The 17,357-nt window shown below is 33.4% G+C and overlaps 2 protein-coding genes and 1 long non-coding RNA gene across 3 annotated transcripts; 1 reads left to right on the plus strand and 2 right to left on the minus strand.

Moving 5' to 3' along the window:
* The first annotated feature begins 359 nt into the window (after positions 1-359).
* LOC111488760 lies at positions 360-4,034 on the plus strand. Its single transcript, XM_023136696.1, has 3 exons — positions 360-542; positions 1,294-1,418; positions 3,432-4,034. The coding sequence occupies exon 3, from the start codon at positions 3,458-3,460 to the stop codon at positions 3,656-3,658; it is 201 nt and encodes a 66-aa protein (XP_022992464.1). The 5' UTR covers positions 360-542; positions 1,294-1,418; positions 3,432-3,457; the 3' UTR covers positions 3,659-4,034.
* On the minus strand, positions 1,485-1,851 carry LOC111488780. The gene is made up of 2 exons (XR_002719264.1): positions 1,749-1,851; positions 1,485-1,633 (listed from the first exon to the last, which is right to left on the minus strand). It is a non-coding gene; the product is annotated as an uncharacterized LOC111488780 (long non-coding RNA).
* Positions 4,035-5,897: 1,863 nt separating the features above from the next.
* Positions 5,898-9,121, minus strand: LOC111488619 (protein indeterminate-domain 7-like). Its single transcript, XM_023136469.1, has 4 exons — positions 8,513-9,121; positions 7,541-7,940; positions 6,860-7,335; positions 5,898-6,457 (listed from the first exon to the last, which is right to left on the minus strand). The coding sequence occupies exons 1-4, from the start codon at positions 8,727-8,729 to the stop codon at positions 6,057-6,059; spliced, it is 1,494 nt and encodes a 497-aa protein (XP_022992237.1). The 5' UTR covers positions 8,730-9,121; the 3' UTR covers positions 5,898-6,056.
* Between the last annotated feature and the right edge of the window lie 8,236 nt (positions 9,122-17,357).

Below are 17,357 nucleotides of genomic sequence, written 5' to 3' on the forward strand. Positions count from 1 at the left end.
CCCCCCCCCCCCCCCCTCTCTCTCTCTGGAGGTTAAATTTAGTTTCTTTTTAAAATACCAATTTTTCATTTTAATTCTTTTTTTAACATTATTCCTATATTTTCATTATCGGGCCTTAAAAGTTTATTACTTAACTTAAAGCCCAATAGTCCCAAACATTCTTTGGGCTTGGGTTTCGACTAGGCTGGCCCAAGCCCATCAGACATTTATTGGGTTTCGACTAGGCTGGCCCAAGCCCAATAGATTTGTACATTGTTTGGGCTTTTATTAGCCTGGCCCACCCGCTAATAATCAGGTTTATGACTCGACCCATGGGCTGGCTTGGCCTTTTGAATATATATTTTCTAAAAGAGAATGTCGGTCCTCCCTAGATTCTCACCTCTGGCTGGAGTTTCTTGTCCCTTTTTTTCTTTATTTCATTTCCCTCCCTGTAATCTCTGTTTCCGATGCCGATTCCGGCTATTGTTTCTCTCTCTCTATACCTGCTCTCGTTCTGATCTTGGTCATATTCCATCTTCGCCACGCGGATTAACGTAACATTGGTACGTACGTATGTTCCCCCAATTTTCAGATCTTATTTGTTTTAAACTGAGTGAATTCTTTTAGCTGTTCTATTTTGTCTGCCGCCGCGTTCTTCTTTGTGGTTGTTTGTCCATTTTCGTGATTTTTCTGCTGAATACGGATATAATATGGATGAGAAAGTAGAAAGGAATCAGAATTCGTAGTTCTACTTGTGAAATTTGTAGAAGCCCTAGTGAGGAGAAATCTATGTTTATTGAAGAGATAATTACATTACAATGGTTTGAAAATGTCACCACTAATTCAAAGGCCTTAAATTGATGGGCTAGGAGAAATTTAATCCTGTATCTAAATTTTAAACCCCTGTGTTCGTTTTTTGCACCCTCCATGTGGATTTCGTGGGAGAAAACGTCTTGATTTCTGTGATTTCTCTGCTTCAGGCTAGATTACTAGATTACGTACTTTTGAACCATGCGACCATGGTCGGAATTGCTTGTTGACAGAATGTATGATTAGGTTACGTTTTAGTTCTAACATTGGTCTTCCACCGTTTATCTTGCGGCTTCAACATGGAAAACGAATGATGGAATTCTTTCTTGAATTCTTCTCCGTTCTCTCTCCCTTTGGCTTCTGCGAAATTTACACTTAATGGATTTGATAAGATAAAACATTCCAGTCTTTCAATTCTTAAGATGCTTTTTTTTGATAAAAATGTGAAAAATTGGGGGTTCGTTTTTGTAATATTTAGAGCATATGTTCTTACCGTTTGCCTAGAAGGCTGGCTTCTAAGAATACTGAAGGGAGGATATTGTGAGCAAAAGTCTTCTGAAGTCTGATTTCTGGGAGACCAGCTGCTGCAAGCTAAGGCTCTAACTGAAAAGTGACGGTATTTCTATCTGGTACTTTCTTCTCCCCTTTCTCTCTTTTTCCTTTTTTTTTTTTTTTTTTTTTAATTCAACCAAGCATTTAAAGATGAGAACATCTTAACTAAGAACGTAGACTTTAATATACAATATACATTGCATCACTCATCTATATACCTGATCGAGATACGAGTGCTTACATTTATCAGTTTCACTTTACTCGGCCTTCCCAATATCCAAGTAGAGTAAATCTGTGAATACAATTCGAGCATAGTTCAATAGATAAAACAACCGGAATCGACCTATCAGTTCAAAAAAACATTAAAATCCTATGCAATTGAGTTGAAAGGATAATCAGATACCCACCACAAACAAGCTATTGATTAGAATAAGGGAATGCATTGAAGAACCATACTGACAGCCCTCACTCAAAAGGCTGAACACTTTGAATGCAATCTGCTCCAGAAGAAAACATCATGATATTGTNTTCTTTCAGTGTTTATTATCAAATACTTTTTTGGCTTGAGTTGGATGGTTGTTGAGAATGAAGAAACTGATGATTTCTTTAATGTTGTTAACTTGCATTTTAGTCTATGAAAAGGGTTAATCAATAATTTGATATATAGTGAAATGACCAGTTACATTGTCAACGACTCAACACAAGTGGAAGCCTACTGATTTAGGCACTCTTGGTGTGCGTACTGGATGTGCCTCACTATGTTTTATGCCTTTTCAACATTTTAGAGAATGAACAGCATTCTCGACGTGCTTCTAGAGAATAAAGACTTTCTGGTTTTATCATAATGTCATGTTCAGGAGGGAAATTAGTTCAGAATTGGAGCGCTTGAAAATGTGATTGGATTGTCAAATTTACTAGAATTGTATTTGAACTCCTAAACTAGTATTCACATGGATGAGGGCTTCACCCAAAGTTACTAGTATTGCCGAGGGCGGGGATGCTCAAGTGACAAGGCCTTGAGATGTTGGGAACTTTGGAGATACTTCCAAGGGTCTGGGAATTCAAGCCTTAGGTTAAAAATTTAAGTTTTATTTCTAATAATTCTAACTTTAAAAAAAAAAAAACTAGTTTTTTTAGTTCAACAATTGTGGGAATGAAAGATTGAACCTTTAACCTTTTTATGGTAATTTGTGTCTTATCTATTGAGTTATGATTGGATTCACAAACAAAAACAAGTTCTTAATCTTTTTTTTTTTTTAGTTTTCAAAATTTCGCTTAGATTTTGATGACACTCCTAGAAAGTAGATAACAAAACAAAAATCAAATAGTTATGAAACAAAGTCTAAGCGTTCTGATTGAGATTTAGTAGTAAATGCAAAGATCTATTAGATACTAAATTGAAAGTTCAATGACTTGCTAGAAATTTTGTAAAGTTCAAAGACTTACCAGACATAACTTTGATTCTTCTAGAATCAAATTGGTAATTTTACCAAAATTTAACAATTTAGTCCCATTTGATAACAATTTTGCTTTTGAAAATCATGTTTGTTTTCTCACCTGTCTTAGCAATGGTTTTCATATACTCCTAAATAAACACTTGAGTTCATGATCCAAAAACAAAAACAAGTTTCTAAAATCTGCTAATTCTTAATTTTCAAAACTTGGCTTGCATTTTGGAAAAAACAAAAAAGTAATCTTAATTTTAAAAAACCATATGGTTAACAAACAAGCTTAAAACTCTTGATTTCTCTATCTGGCTTTGGGATAGGCATCTGGGAAAGTTAGAAGGTTATGGGTCATTAGCATAAGTGGAACATCAATATAGTGAGTGCAACTCTATATTGATGTTTAGTCATTTTTTGGGGCAGATTTGTGTTTTAGTTTGTTGAGTATTGCACACAGATTTTGTACTCAAGAATAATTGTAAATTGTTGCAGAACATTTATTGATTTACAATTTATTAAACTCGGAGACACATCTCCTGAATGCCAAGAGTAGTACACCATGTAGTACTTGAGCATTACTAGGTACCCATTTTTTTTATCACGTCCAAAGCTGCATCCCTAAGATTGTAACTGTTCAAACTGCAGAAAACTCTAAACCCAAAGCCCTAAACATGGCAGTAAAACCCACTGTTGCCTTGCGAGCTGTACTTGTTGGAGGAATTGCAGCGTTTGCTAAAATCGCTGGTGCAATGAAAGCTGCAGGTGGCGTAAAGTTAGGTGCAGCCACGGCTGCCATGACAGCAGCAGCAACTGCAGCTTTGGCAGGATCAAAACAAGACCAGAAGGATGATTCCAAACACCCTCCAAAATGATGCCCCTCCTGTTCTGCACCTCACACAAACAAATCCCAATAATGTTTTGGGACTTTTTTCCCCCCTCTTTGTAATTTTGGTAGGGAGACATAATGTATAAACCCCAACCTTTAGGCTTCAGCCATAGCCATGGTGCTAAAATAATAAGAGCTGGCCAGATCTCTTTAGTTCACAGGATGGATTTTACATCTCGATGTCATACCGTTCCATCATTATTATACTTGGAACATTTTTTTTATCATCGTTTCTGCATTTCATGGATAGTTTCAATAATGTCGTCTGTAAAGAGACTCTGTGGTCCATAGGAAGGACGTATACAAGGTTGAGACATGTGATTCATTTCCCTTTATCAGAAGGGAAACTGCTGTTTTGTGTTTGTAGCTGTTGTTTGGTTGCTGAGAAAAAAGGTGTGGGAAAAGGAAAAGTATGTAGAAAAATGATGAGAATGAATGGATTTTTTGGTTTGAAACTTTGAATTTGGTTCTTTCCCAGATGGGATATTTGAAGAATCAATGAAAAAAGGTAAAATGATTAACATAAAAGGCAAAGGAGGGAAAGAATGATCGAAGTCAACTGGTTTTTGGAGGATTATGTTTGTTGGAAACAAAACAAACCCAATGCCAGCAGCTTTTATATGCATGTGTGTATATATATATATATATATATATTGCCAGCAGCTTTTATATGCATGTGTGTGTGTATATATATATATATATATGAGTAAGCCAGGGAGACATGAAAGAGAGAGGAATAGCAGGCAGGGCCATGAAGACCAGTAAAGACAAGACATTTGGGTTTGGGAAGTGTGCAAGTGTTGGGCCATCTAGGCCCAGCCCAGCCCATTATCCCACCATCTGTCTCTGTGATTCATCATCATTTTTGCTATCTATGTGTGAGAAATTACATTTTTGGGCATGAGAGAGAAAGGGCATTGTTTCCAAGGTCAGAGCCTCAGAGGGGATAGGGACAGACATGTGAATGCTAATCTCTAAGAGAGAGTGCGGCATGTGAATGGCATAGTAAAAACATGATATTTTCGTAAATGGAAAATTCTAATAATTTGGAGGGAAAATATCATTTTTTCCCGTCAAAAAGGTTGTAAATATAAAATATTGGGTGACAGAGAGTGTGAAATCTCACATCGGATAGAAAGGAAAATGAAACATTCATTGTAAGGGTGTAAAAACCTTTTCCTAATAGATGCATTTTAAAAACTGTGAGATTGACGACGATATGTAACGAGTCAAAGCATGCAATACTTGCTAGCAGTGAGCTTGAGTTATTACAAATGATATCAAAGCTAGACATTGGATGGTGTACTAATGAGGGCGCTGGATCTCCGACGAGGGTGGATTGTGAGCTATTACAAATGATATCAGAGCCAGACACTGGAGTATGTACCAACGAGGACACTAGGTCCCCAAAGAAGGTGGATAGTGAGATATTACAAATGGTATCAGAGCTAGATATCCACCAGTGTGCTAGAGAGAACACTCGGTCCCCAAAGAAGGCGGATTATGAGATTTCACGCTATTTCTTTTTTTATTATTATTTATTTATTTATAAAAGTGTGAATAAATTTTACATTATTTCTTTGCTAATAAGAATTGTTTATAATTATAAGGTGAAAAATGAGTTAGTATTAGGCTTTATGTCTCAAATCTCTATTTACTTTATTCTTAAGCAATCCTTATTAGGTTATTTTCTTCATTACAAAACAATCTTTCTTTCTTTCCCTTTCTTTTTAATATATCAATGAAATATTACGAATATTTTTGGTCGAAAATGCTAACCGAACACCAACCATGATGGAATATTAAATGGACTCATGTTAGATAATAGGATAGAGTAAAAAGTCGACAAGAATTTAATGGACAAAACATAAGTTAAATAAAAGTAATATAAATTCAACTCAACAATCGATATTCTCAAAGTACTATCGACACTAATTATCTTCTAAGAAACTTCAACATTTTCAACCACTACTCAAAGAGGAATAACACGAGTCGTTTTTCATGAAGGTAGAGATGTTCTCAATGAGAATACCGCTTTACCGAGTTTACAAAACGAATGAGCGATAACGTTTATTCCCCAACTTCTGAAACGGTTTGTTAATATAATCTTGAATGACGAAGGTTTGTTTCTCGAGTTTGGAAGATCAATTTATATGATTATACATGAGTCATAATATTTACACAGTTTCATAATATAAAGTTTATATATTATGGCTTAACCCTAATTAAGATATGAAATATTCTTTTTCATATAAAATAAAGGTGACAATAATTAAGCTTACAAATGATGAACATTCCATAAAGTAATTTACGTGAAAAAAAAAAAAAAAAAAAAACAAACAGCTGAGAAAATAAAAATGTTGTTCATCTCTTGTAATAAGAATCTATCCCTGCCATGGCTTCTGGATTTGACTTTGAAGATTGGAGGAATTAGGAACAATGCAGTTCCCAAAACCAGTAAGGCTTAGAATATCTCCATGGGAAAGAGGGCGAAGCCCCAAAAAATCCCTCGTTAAACCGTCGCTTCGACCGCCCGAAGCGGCGGTGACGGTGGTGGTGGCAGTAGCGGGAACGATGTGGTGATGCATGGCGGGGAACGCGGTGACGTCGTTAAAGGAGGAATCTTGTAGGAAGGGATGAGAAGCTGAAGCAGAAGAGAGGGAATTTATCATGTCATGAAGAAAAGTGGCGGGTTCCGAAGCTGAAACCGCCGCAGCTTTGTGCCCGTAATCGGTACAACTACTACTACAACTCACCGCTCCTCCTCCAATATGCCCATAATCACCTGTCATACCACAACTCATCAACTTAAGTTTTCGAATTTATTATAAATAATTAAAAATATAAAAAAAAAAAATTAAATAACTCGAGAAGCGTTCAAGAATATGAATAAAACTACTAAATTTATCAAAACTTTTACTAATTTTCAAGCCGGAGTAAAGGGGTTTCAGGGAACCAACCAATTCATATGGTGAACCCAATCCAAATAATTTCATAACCAACTTAAAACCGTAGTAAGTTTAAGGTAATCAAATTTTTCGAATCATTGTTTTTTTTAAGAATACCCGTAGCCTCGAGTAGGTAGACATACGAACGAGTAAAAGAAAAAACACGAACAAAAGATTAACTCGGAGAATTATAGATCAATAAAGAATATAAAAAAGCAAAAGAAAATAGAAATATGCACCTGTAGACACGTGAACCATCTTGTGGGGCCTTTGCATAGAGCCACTCGTGGTAGTGGTACTACTCATGGTGGCACCCATTTGAGCTGCCTTCTGAAGCAATGCAGTGGCTGAAATATGAGGAGAAGAAACCGAAGAACACTGATATGAAGAAGGAGGAGGAAGTCCAATACTCGCCCCGCACCCGTGGCCGTGCCCGTGGCCGTGCCCGTTCGGGTTTAGGGTTTCATGATTTTGATGCGGATGCTCGTCTTGACAACTCCCAATAAAGATTTCCCCTCGAAGATCATTCGAATGTAGCCACGGTGGAATCTCCGCCCTCATATTGTTACTATTACTAAAGTCCCGTTTGATAACAAAATTATTATTATTATTATTATTATAAGAAGACATAATCGGGTTTAATGCCATAGCTGATCTCGCACTTTCATCCGCCAATGCATCGCAAAAAGCTCTATGTGTTATAAAACTGTCTCTCCTGCATGAGAGAGAAACATATTTTTTTTCAAAAAAACACAAAAAATAAGACAAATTTAGAAGACCTTTTTTTTTTCTTGTCAGAAATAATTATTTTTTCAATTTTTTTTTTTAATGAATTTTGTTAATTGAAGGTAATAATTAGACAATTATAGCATAATAATAGTGTAATTAATGAATTAAAAACATAATTAAGGAATAATTACCTTGAAAACAGTGTTCCACAGTCACATCTGTACTCCTTGGTGCCACAGATTTTGGAGTGAGCTTTCCAATCAGATTGAACAGCATATTTCTTAGAACACTTATCGCATTTCCACTTCTTTTCGCCATGCTTTCTGTAGAAGTGCTTTTTGATACCTGTGAGGTCTCCAAGAGCTCTTGATGGGTCATGGTGGACGCAGCTGCTCTCTGGGCACACATACACCTTCTTCTTTACCACTTCTTTGTTTGATCTTTGCTTCAGCTTCCATGGTAGATTGTGCCCTCTTCTATGTAGCTGAAGATTCTGATCTCTTTGAAACCCTTTGTTGCAGATCTCGCACACGAATCGATTCGTCGCCATTAGCGTTCTCGGCGATAACGCTATCACTTCTGCATCTGGGTCTGTATCCAAATCAATCAAAACCTTTAATTATGGATAATCCAGATGAATAAAAAGTAACCCAGATTCCAGATGAATGAGAATAACTCGTATGAAAAAAAAGATTAGATTTTTAGTAGCTCGATGAATAAAAATGTTAAATTTACTGTAACCCAGAACCCTAATGAATGAAAATAACTCGACCCGTATGATAAAAATGTTAGATTTGTTGTAAGCTCAAAACCGAGATGAATAAAAACGTTGAATTTACTGTAATTCGAACCGGTATGAATCAAAAGATTAGATTTATTGCAACCCAAAAGTCCGATGAATAAAAACGTTAAATTTTCTGTAACTCGAACCCGATATGAATGAAAAGATTAGATTTGTTGTAACCCAGAAGTCGGGAAGAGTAAAAACGCTAAATTTATTGTAACTCGAACCAAATACGAAGGAAAAGATTAGATTTGTTGTAACCCAAAACCCGAAATGAATAAAAAAGTTCACTTTTTTTTTTTGTAATTCATCGACTTAATTAACCTCGATGAAGGAGGACGATACTCCAACATGGTATCAGAGCTAAGAGAAATCATACCGGGGTTTCCGGGGAGGTTGCGTTTCTTCTTCGGAGGAGGCGGAGGCGGTGGCGGCTGTGGGTGTTGGGATTGAGGAGCTAAATAGTGATTAGCAGAAGAAACACTAGCAGTAGCTTCACCAGATGCAGAAGTCAAATTGGACAAATTTTCATCCATTAAAACTTGGTGTTGATGTTGTTGTTGTTGTTGAGACAAAAAATTCCCTTTCATCATCATCTGAATCCCTTCTTCTTCTTCCTCTTCCTCTTCTTCTTCTTCTTCTTCTTCTTCTTCTATCAGTGGTTTGAAATTATTCCAAGATTCTTCCACATGAGACAGCAAAAAACAGATCTAACCCGACAAACAACAAGAACACGAACAAGAACAAACAAAAATTGAAGAAAAAAAGCTTGGTGGGTATGGTTTTTTTGAAGGTTATAAGGATATATAAGCTGTTTATTACTGCATCCAGGGCTTGGATTTGGCTACAACCAAAGAGACAACTTTTAGTTTTTTTTTGAAAGCTCAAAAGAAACAAGCTGGCTGCTGTTTTTAAGAGAGAGAGAGAAAGAGAAACAACTCAAAATTTGAGCCTTTTTTTCATACGATTTAATACCCAAAAAAAAAAAAACAAAACAAAACAAAACCCAGTTCTTCAAATCCTAGAGAGAGAAAGTAAGAGATAGAAACAGAAGAGAGAGAAAGAGAGATATGGATGAGAATGGAAGAAGGGTCTGTGTGTGTAAGGTATTCACAAAACACAACTCCAAAAGATAAAACTCCCAAATACCCAAAAACCAAAAAAAAAACACTGAGCCATTGGAACCCTACGGCTAATTCTGACGCTGCACTTTCTGTCTTTTCCTTTGTTTTTTTTTTTTTTGTTTTTTTTTTTATTGTCTACCCATTTTAATTTAATTAGTTAAAATATATATTATCTAGACGTTCGAATTAAATTAATAAGTAAAAATTATTTGAGTTGTATTGAGTACAAATAAATGAAAATTTAGTTGGTTCAAGTTCTCTTGTGTAGATGGATTCTTCTCAACGTTAGAATAGGATTCCAACTCTTACTACTGTAAGCTGTGTTCGGGAGGAGTTATTGTCTATCATTGGCCTCTATAATATAATTAGTTGGGGGCCTAAGAGGTCGTGGTGCATCCCAATTCGAGTCTGCTTATCTCCAACTTTTGAACTTAGCTGATACAAACCCGATGAACCAACTAAAAAAATTATGTTTGTGTTTGAAAAAATTTTGAGTTAAAAAAAGGTTTGAATTAAACTTTATTCAACTCAATAATACTCTTAAAAATACGTGCAGTGTAAAAATGTTAAAAGTTTAATATAATGACAGAGAATGTCAACATGTATTAAAAAACAAAACATGTAATACAGATACGAACATAGCTCAAAGATTAAGGTATCTGCTCGTTTGTTCGCGTTAGAAGCATACATTTTTACCCTTACCTGATTTTCTTTTTCACGGGAACGAAAAAAGAGAAAAGGTTAAAGTAAAAACCGAACACGCTAGGTTAAGTTTAGGGTTTTTTTTTTTCTCGAAGTTCTTTTTTCTTTAATTGAATAAGAGAAAAAAGTGGGACAATTTTTTTCTACTTACCCTAAGGTTTAATCACTATCACCTTTCTCTTCTCTCATCCCCTAAAGTAAAAAAAAAAAAGTAAAAAAAAAAAAAGTAAAAAAAAAAAAACATTTGAAGAGGACAGTATGAATATGGTTTGAATATTATGCATATTTTCATACCTTCCAAGAAATCAAACTCCTCATCATTATTATGTTTCCATGCAATTGAATCAAATTTCATTCATTCATTCATTATTATTTTTACTTTTTTTTTCCTTCTCATTATTTTCTTTTTGTCACATCTAGGGTAATCCATCATCATCCGACCACGATCCGATCCAAAGTCGTGTAATACTTTTGTAGTTTTAAATGTCTCGAGCTTCTTTGCTCTAAATTTTTGTTATTTCTACTTACTAAGTTTAGTATCATAATCTCCTCGGGAGTCCAGCCTTCTCGCTGTCTAGCTCTGATACCAATTGTAACAACCTAAATTCAAGCTCACCACTAGCAGATATTGTCCGTTTTGGCTCATTATGTATCGTTGTCAGTCTCGTGGTTTTAAAATGCGTCTACTAAGGAAAGGGTCTAGTCCTACTTTTACCAGTGTTTTGCATCGTTCAGTGACTGCCTCTGATACCATTTGTAACAGCTCAAGCCCACCACTAACAGATATTGTCGTTTCGGCTCATTATGTATCATTATCAGTCTCACAGTTTTAAAATGCATCTACTATTGAAACGGTCTAGTCCTACTTTTACCAGTGCCTTGCATCGTTCAATGACTGACTCTAATACCATTTGTAACAGCTCAAGCCCACCACTAACAGTTTTAAAACGCGTCTACTATGGAGAGGGTCTAGTCCTACTTTTACCAGTGCCTCACATCATTCAGTGACCGACTCTGATACTATTTGTAATAGTCAAAACCCACCTCTAACAGGTATTATCTGCGTCTATTAGGGAGAGGTTTTCACATTCTTAAAAGGAATACTTCGTTACTCTCTCCAAGAGATGTGAAATCTCACAAAGAAAGTTCAAATTTACCGAATGAGGTCCTCACGTGAATTGAATAAATGGGGTTTTATTATTATTATTTTACTCGGGTAACTTTTGAAGTACAAATAATGGATTAAGAGGGGAAATTAATGATTGAAAATGAAAACCCTAATTTTAAAGATTAGTGACACCATTAGGACTTATTAGAGCTTAATAATCAAAGATTATGACTTGAGTTATACGATCTCCAAAGTAGAAAAAAAGATGCCATTAGTTGACTCTTATGTCAAAAAGTTTAGCTAATTTTGTGGTCCCTAACACAAGGCCACCCGAAATTGACCTAAGTTCCAATATTATTTTAATTTTATAATTAAATAATTTATGAGCATAATAATTAATTTTGTATTTTCTTAATGGGTATTTGAGAAAATTAAATAAATTATTTAAAAAGAAATTAAGGAATATATGTGGATGTACCCTAACAAGGACAATATTTCTAGGATTCTTAGTTTGGCTCTTGTTTTTAGGTCCCGTGAACTCCTCATTCTTGCCTTTAAACCATGTAGGATTTTTTTCTTACATTAAATATATATAATGTCATGGGTCTCAAATAATGAGAGCAGAAATACATCGCTATGCCTGGAAGATTGAAAATGACTCAAAATGTAGTATAGAGATACCATGGTGTCAACTCTTCACCACTCCTGAGCTCTGTGACCTAAGTGAGCTACCTTGTGACATATAGTCACAGTGTGGACGAGTGTGCCGAGATGAGTGTCTCGGATGACTTTCTTTGAAATGGGTTTTTTAGGAACAGTACTGGGCGGCACGGGCGTACCGATATTGCACCCTAGCCCGCGTGTTGGAGGTTGTTACATACACCTGCTATCTAGTACGGTATCCGTAAATGACATAACATGAGAATGAGCGGGCCAATGTCTTGATAGAACCCGTATGTTTGGGAAGTCCTGATGAGATGAGTAACACGCAGGCAAGTTCTCGATGGTATGGCCGAACGAGTTGTGATGGTCAACGATATCTTGAGACTCGAGAAGGTAAATGTGTGAGATTCTACATTGGTTGGAGGGGAGGAACAAAGTTTTTCTTATAAGGGTATGGGAACCTCTCCCTAATAGATAGTTTTAAAATCTTGAGACTAACGATGATACGTAATAAGCCAAAACAGACAATATCTGCTAGCGGTGGGTTTTGGCTGTTACAAATGGTATCAAAACTAGTCACTAGACGATGCGAGGCATTGTTCGATGTAAGGCTAGACCCTCTCCATAGTACATGCATTTTAAAAAATGTGAGGTTGACGACAATACGTAACGGGCCAAAATGGAAAATTATAAAGTGTTTGACGGATAGATTACTATTTGAGGAGAGGTATGACACCACGTTGTTGTTCGAACAGAGAATTGTTGGTGTGATTAAAATTCCACAGGAGTTTATATTGAAAACGAACCACTAAAATAAATATATTAAAATATAGGGACGAAAAAAATACTTTTTATTATTTGTTTGCCCATAAATGTGAAGAGTATATTTAAATAAGTCATTTTAATCCTTCATCTTTGAAATTATTATATTGTAGACGAAATTTTGTAAAAGAATAATGATTTAAATTAATTTATAAAAATTAAAAAGGCACGCTGGACATAACAGGTAAAATTGTTTACCTAAATGAATAATCTTAATCTTGAAGGTTAATTAATTATAAGTAATATCCAAATGGAGCGATTTGATTGGGGGGTTACCGAGGCAAGGTTTTAGGTAGGGTGAGGATAAAAGAGCTCGCCCAGATTTGGATGGGAAGTGACTGGAAGAGAGAGAGAGAGAGAGAGAGAAAGAGGCTAATGATAAAAATCTGAATCACAAGCACTGAGGCTTCACGAGAAGGCATAAGAGAGGTCTAGTGGGTCCCACATTGAATGATTGTTCAATATTTAATCCAAAGATTCCTCCTTTTTTATTTTTATTTTTTAACTTAATTTATTCCCCATATTAAAATTATTAAAACAATTAAATCTTTTTCTATTTATAATAATTTCTTTTTAAAATAAATATTTAAATTCATTTTAAAATATTTAAAATGCGAGTAAGTTATTATTACACAATGAAAAATTAGCTATTAAAAACATTAAATCTTGACTGAGTGCCTAATTTTCAAACTCTTTGCTTCGTTGGGGCAGAATTTGAAAGAAAAGTAAGATGTGGGCATTTTTATAAATAACACTTTTTTTTTTTATATATATATAATTATTTCATAAAAATTGTATTTTAAACGAAAAACTCATGAGTTTGAAAAAAAATGATATTAATTCAAACATTTTGACCAATTGAATAATTATTTGTTTACGATGTACATTAAATTAATAATTACGTGAACAAATTAATATCACGAGTATTTTAAAATAATGCATTAAATTCGAATAATAATAATAATAATAATAATTAAAAATATTAAAAAATGATAAAAGGACAAATTTGGATTATGTTTTATAGTTTTAAATTCATTGATTTAAATAGTGTAAATTCCGAAACGAAAAAAAAATATTTTTTATATTTTATTATAACTCAAATTCGATTTAAAATTTTAAAAATTTAAAATGATAAATTTTTTAATAAATGTAGTATTTCATAATTATTATATGTTATGTTAAATAATAAATATACAAAATTTTGGAAATAAATAAAATAATAATTTAATTGAAAGGTTTTATAAAAAAAAAATAATAATAATAAGAGAAAAAGTTGAAAAATGAGAGGGTGGGGACATGGCTAATCAAACGGTGGAAAATGTATGGGGTAATGACAAAGGAAGAGAGTCAACGGCTAATGATGGCTTTCAGGAGCACGCTGCTTTTTCTGTTATTCTATAATTATTTTTACTATTTATCAAAAAATAAAAAAAAAATAAAAAAAAATAAAACAAAAACAAATCCCATCATTTTTTTTTTTATTTGTCAGAAAAAAAATTTGTTCGTAATTTTCACGGTGTTCTCTACATGCATGCTCGTGAGAGTGACCTGTCAACGAAGCCGTACTTGACCCGACAATTCCACGTGTCATTCTGTGAGTGGTCTGTGAGGAGTAGACTCCTTCACGGTGCCTGACTCGAGAGGGAAAGGGGGGCGGCATAATTCCTTTTGACACTTGCTTACGTGGGCCCCTATTTTACCCAATCAGCAGATCGTACGGCTAGTTTTTTTTCTCCGCTAATTATTAATTATAAAATTAAATCGCCTAAATTATTTCGTGATCAAATCATTGTTTCCCAATTTGACCCCATAAATCACCAAATAATTATAATTTTGAAATTTTCATAAAAGAAAATCAAATATTTTGAATTTAATTTTTATTCTTACCTTTTCGTGTTTCTCGTTGTTTTTAATTTAATTTTTTTTTAATTATTATATCACACAAATTGAAAATTTTTAAAATTAAGATATATTGAACGAGCAACATAAAATATTAAATACAGAGCTAAGACCCCTTAACGTACGAGAAGATCCTAAGATGTAAACCTATTTAAAAATTGAATAATTAATTTTTGAGATGATAACTTATCGATAATACCGAACATCTCTAATTAAAATATATATAAATCAATATCCAATCAAGATTTAATCCATTTTCATTCCAAAATTTTAGAGAGACATGTGGGTCTTATTGTGTTAGATGTTATTTATTTATTTTTATAAAAGGGGAAAAATAATAATTTATTTTCAACTTAAATTACAATGATAATGATAAAAGTGTACTTAAATCCAATTTCAAAGGTGGAATTCATCCAAAGCTCTTTGAATTAATTTAAAATCTATGAAAGAATATATTTTTTTTTTCTTTTTGGTGGAACTATAATTTTAGAACAAATTAGGTAATATAATGTCAATATACAACTATATAAAATTTTGATTTTATGCACATCAATTAATAAAGTTAGATTTTAAAGATATCCTATATATGGTAAGAAAACTTTTACTAAAGTTTTTTTTTTTTTTTTTTTACTATTAAATTATTTAATCTGTTATGTATTTATGAGATGGCACAGTGCTTATTTCTGATACCATTTGTAATAGCTCAAATCTACTACAAGCAGATATTACAAACGCATCCACTAGAGAGATATTTTTATACCCTTATAAGAAATGATTCGTTCCCTTTCCTACCGACGTGGGATTTTAGAATTGTAATAAGTTGAGATGCATAATTAATGTTTCTAATTAATAATTATAATAAAAAGAAAAAGAAAGTGTTGATTATGATTTTAGAGCTATGTTTGGTAACAGATTTAGCGTTGTCGAGTAAATTAGCTAATTTCGATCAAAATGGGCTTTTTCCAAATGGGCTTCGGCCCATATCACTTTTTTCATGGGCTTTTTTACAACACAACAATTGTTAAATTATAACGTTACCAAACTTTATATATATATTTTTTAAGAAGACAACATGAATTTGATTTTTAATTCTAGTTTGGTCAAAATTGGCGTATATGCACATGAATCGTCAAGCGACCTCATAAAGTCTATGTGTTCAAGTAATAACTTAAAAGGTTCATAGTATATGGAAAATGTTGGGTGCCACTATTGATACGACCTATATTGTAATTGTTACAAAAAAATTGATCTGATTCGTTTATGTGAAGGTATCAATATACAATGAGTTTGTATAAGACTGGACCACAAAATATTTAATCTCTCATGGTAAATTCATTAATAGAGAAAATTAATATCTCACTGTGATTTGCATGAGTGAGAATGACTCTGTAGTCGATTCAATATGCTTACATTTTGGGGTCACTAGGCACTCGTGGTTCATATTTCAAATAATTTATCAAACAAACGAACAGTAGAGCCACTTGCGTAAATTTATCAAATTCGTCTATATTTTTCTCTCTATATATATATATATATTTTTTATTTTGTAAGAATAAAAATCTCAAAATCGATGGGCCATAGGTCAAATCAATTAATTTCTTTTAAGAATAAAGCACATTGCTTTTGAAAATTCAAAAGGTCCAATCCACACCATGTTCAAGGAGATGACGAGCGTCGAGCTTAGTGACTTTTGATACAGATTCAAAATGCCTCAAAATGTAGTATCTCTCCACCACTCCTAGGTTCTATGTTTTAAGTGAGCTACCCTATGGCATATATGTGTCACAGTGAGGGCGAGTCTCGCAACAACTTCTTTTGAAATAAGTCTTTCAAATACAGTGTTGGATAACATGACTGTCTCAACATTGCGCCTCAACCATGTGTTGGAGGTTGGATCATACACTTGTTATCTAGTATACAGTCCGTAAATAATATGACATGAACATGGGAGGATATGGTGTCCATATCATATTATTGGATTGGGCACAAGTTATATTTGCCGGGCGAAGACGTCTAAGGTCAAATGAGACTTGAGTTTCTACGGGTCGTGAGTGTGTCAAGAACATGACTACCCACCTCAGTTTTACTTAGTTAATGGAAAAAAATCTATCTCCGACACTTCCTCCCTCCCCGCTCCCCTTTTAAATCGAAATTCTATGTCACACTCGTAATTCCTCGTGATATGGTTGGCCATTCGTCAACGTTCAGGAACTTGCTTAACATCTCAATGGTAGAATTAAATACCCGCATCAGATCAAAGTTCTCTTTATGGGTCACACGAGTGATGCACAATTTAACTTTGCAAACTCTGAAAATTCACCAATTATTTTTTTTATAAGGTATCTTATTAATAAAAAATAAAAAATAATGTTCTCTTTATTTCAAAAATATTTTAGAGATATTTTTTAAAAAAAAATTAAAAAATTATTTACATCGAAACTATTAATATTTTATTTTAAAAATAACTTTACATTAAAAAAAAAGGTTGAAAGAGACACTTAATTCTTTTAAAAAACTTCAAAAATAATATTCTTATAGTATTAATATATATAAAGTTATTTTTTTTATAAAAAATTAAAACTCTTACTAAATATACTAACTAATTTAAAATATTTAAAAAAATTTAAGAACATAAAATATTTAAAAATTTAAAAGGAATAGAAAAGTATAAAACTGACACGTATTTTTCTTAACAAAACATAATTTCTCAATTAAAAAAATAGAAATTATTTGTGGTGACACGTGGTTTTCTTTTATTGGTCTCTAAGGTCAACTGAAAACACTTATGTGGAGGAGAATTAAATTACTAAAATAAAAAATGCAGTTGAGTAAAAGTCCAAAATATCCAAACTTTATTAATATATTTTATTATTATTTTGTCCCTCATTATCTTGGACCTGAAGACA

The sequence above is a fragment of the Cucurbita maxima genome, unplaced genomic scaffold (assembly GCF_002738345.1).
Source record: "Cucurbita maxima cultivar Rimu unplaced genomic scaffold, Cmax_1.0 Cma_Scf00013, whole genome shotgun sequence".
Lineage (NCBI taxonomy): Eukaryota > Viridiplantae > Streptophyta > Magnoliopsida > Cucurbitales > Cucurbitaceae > Cucurbita > Cucurbita maxima.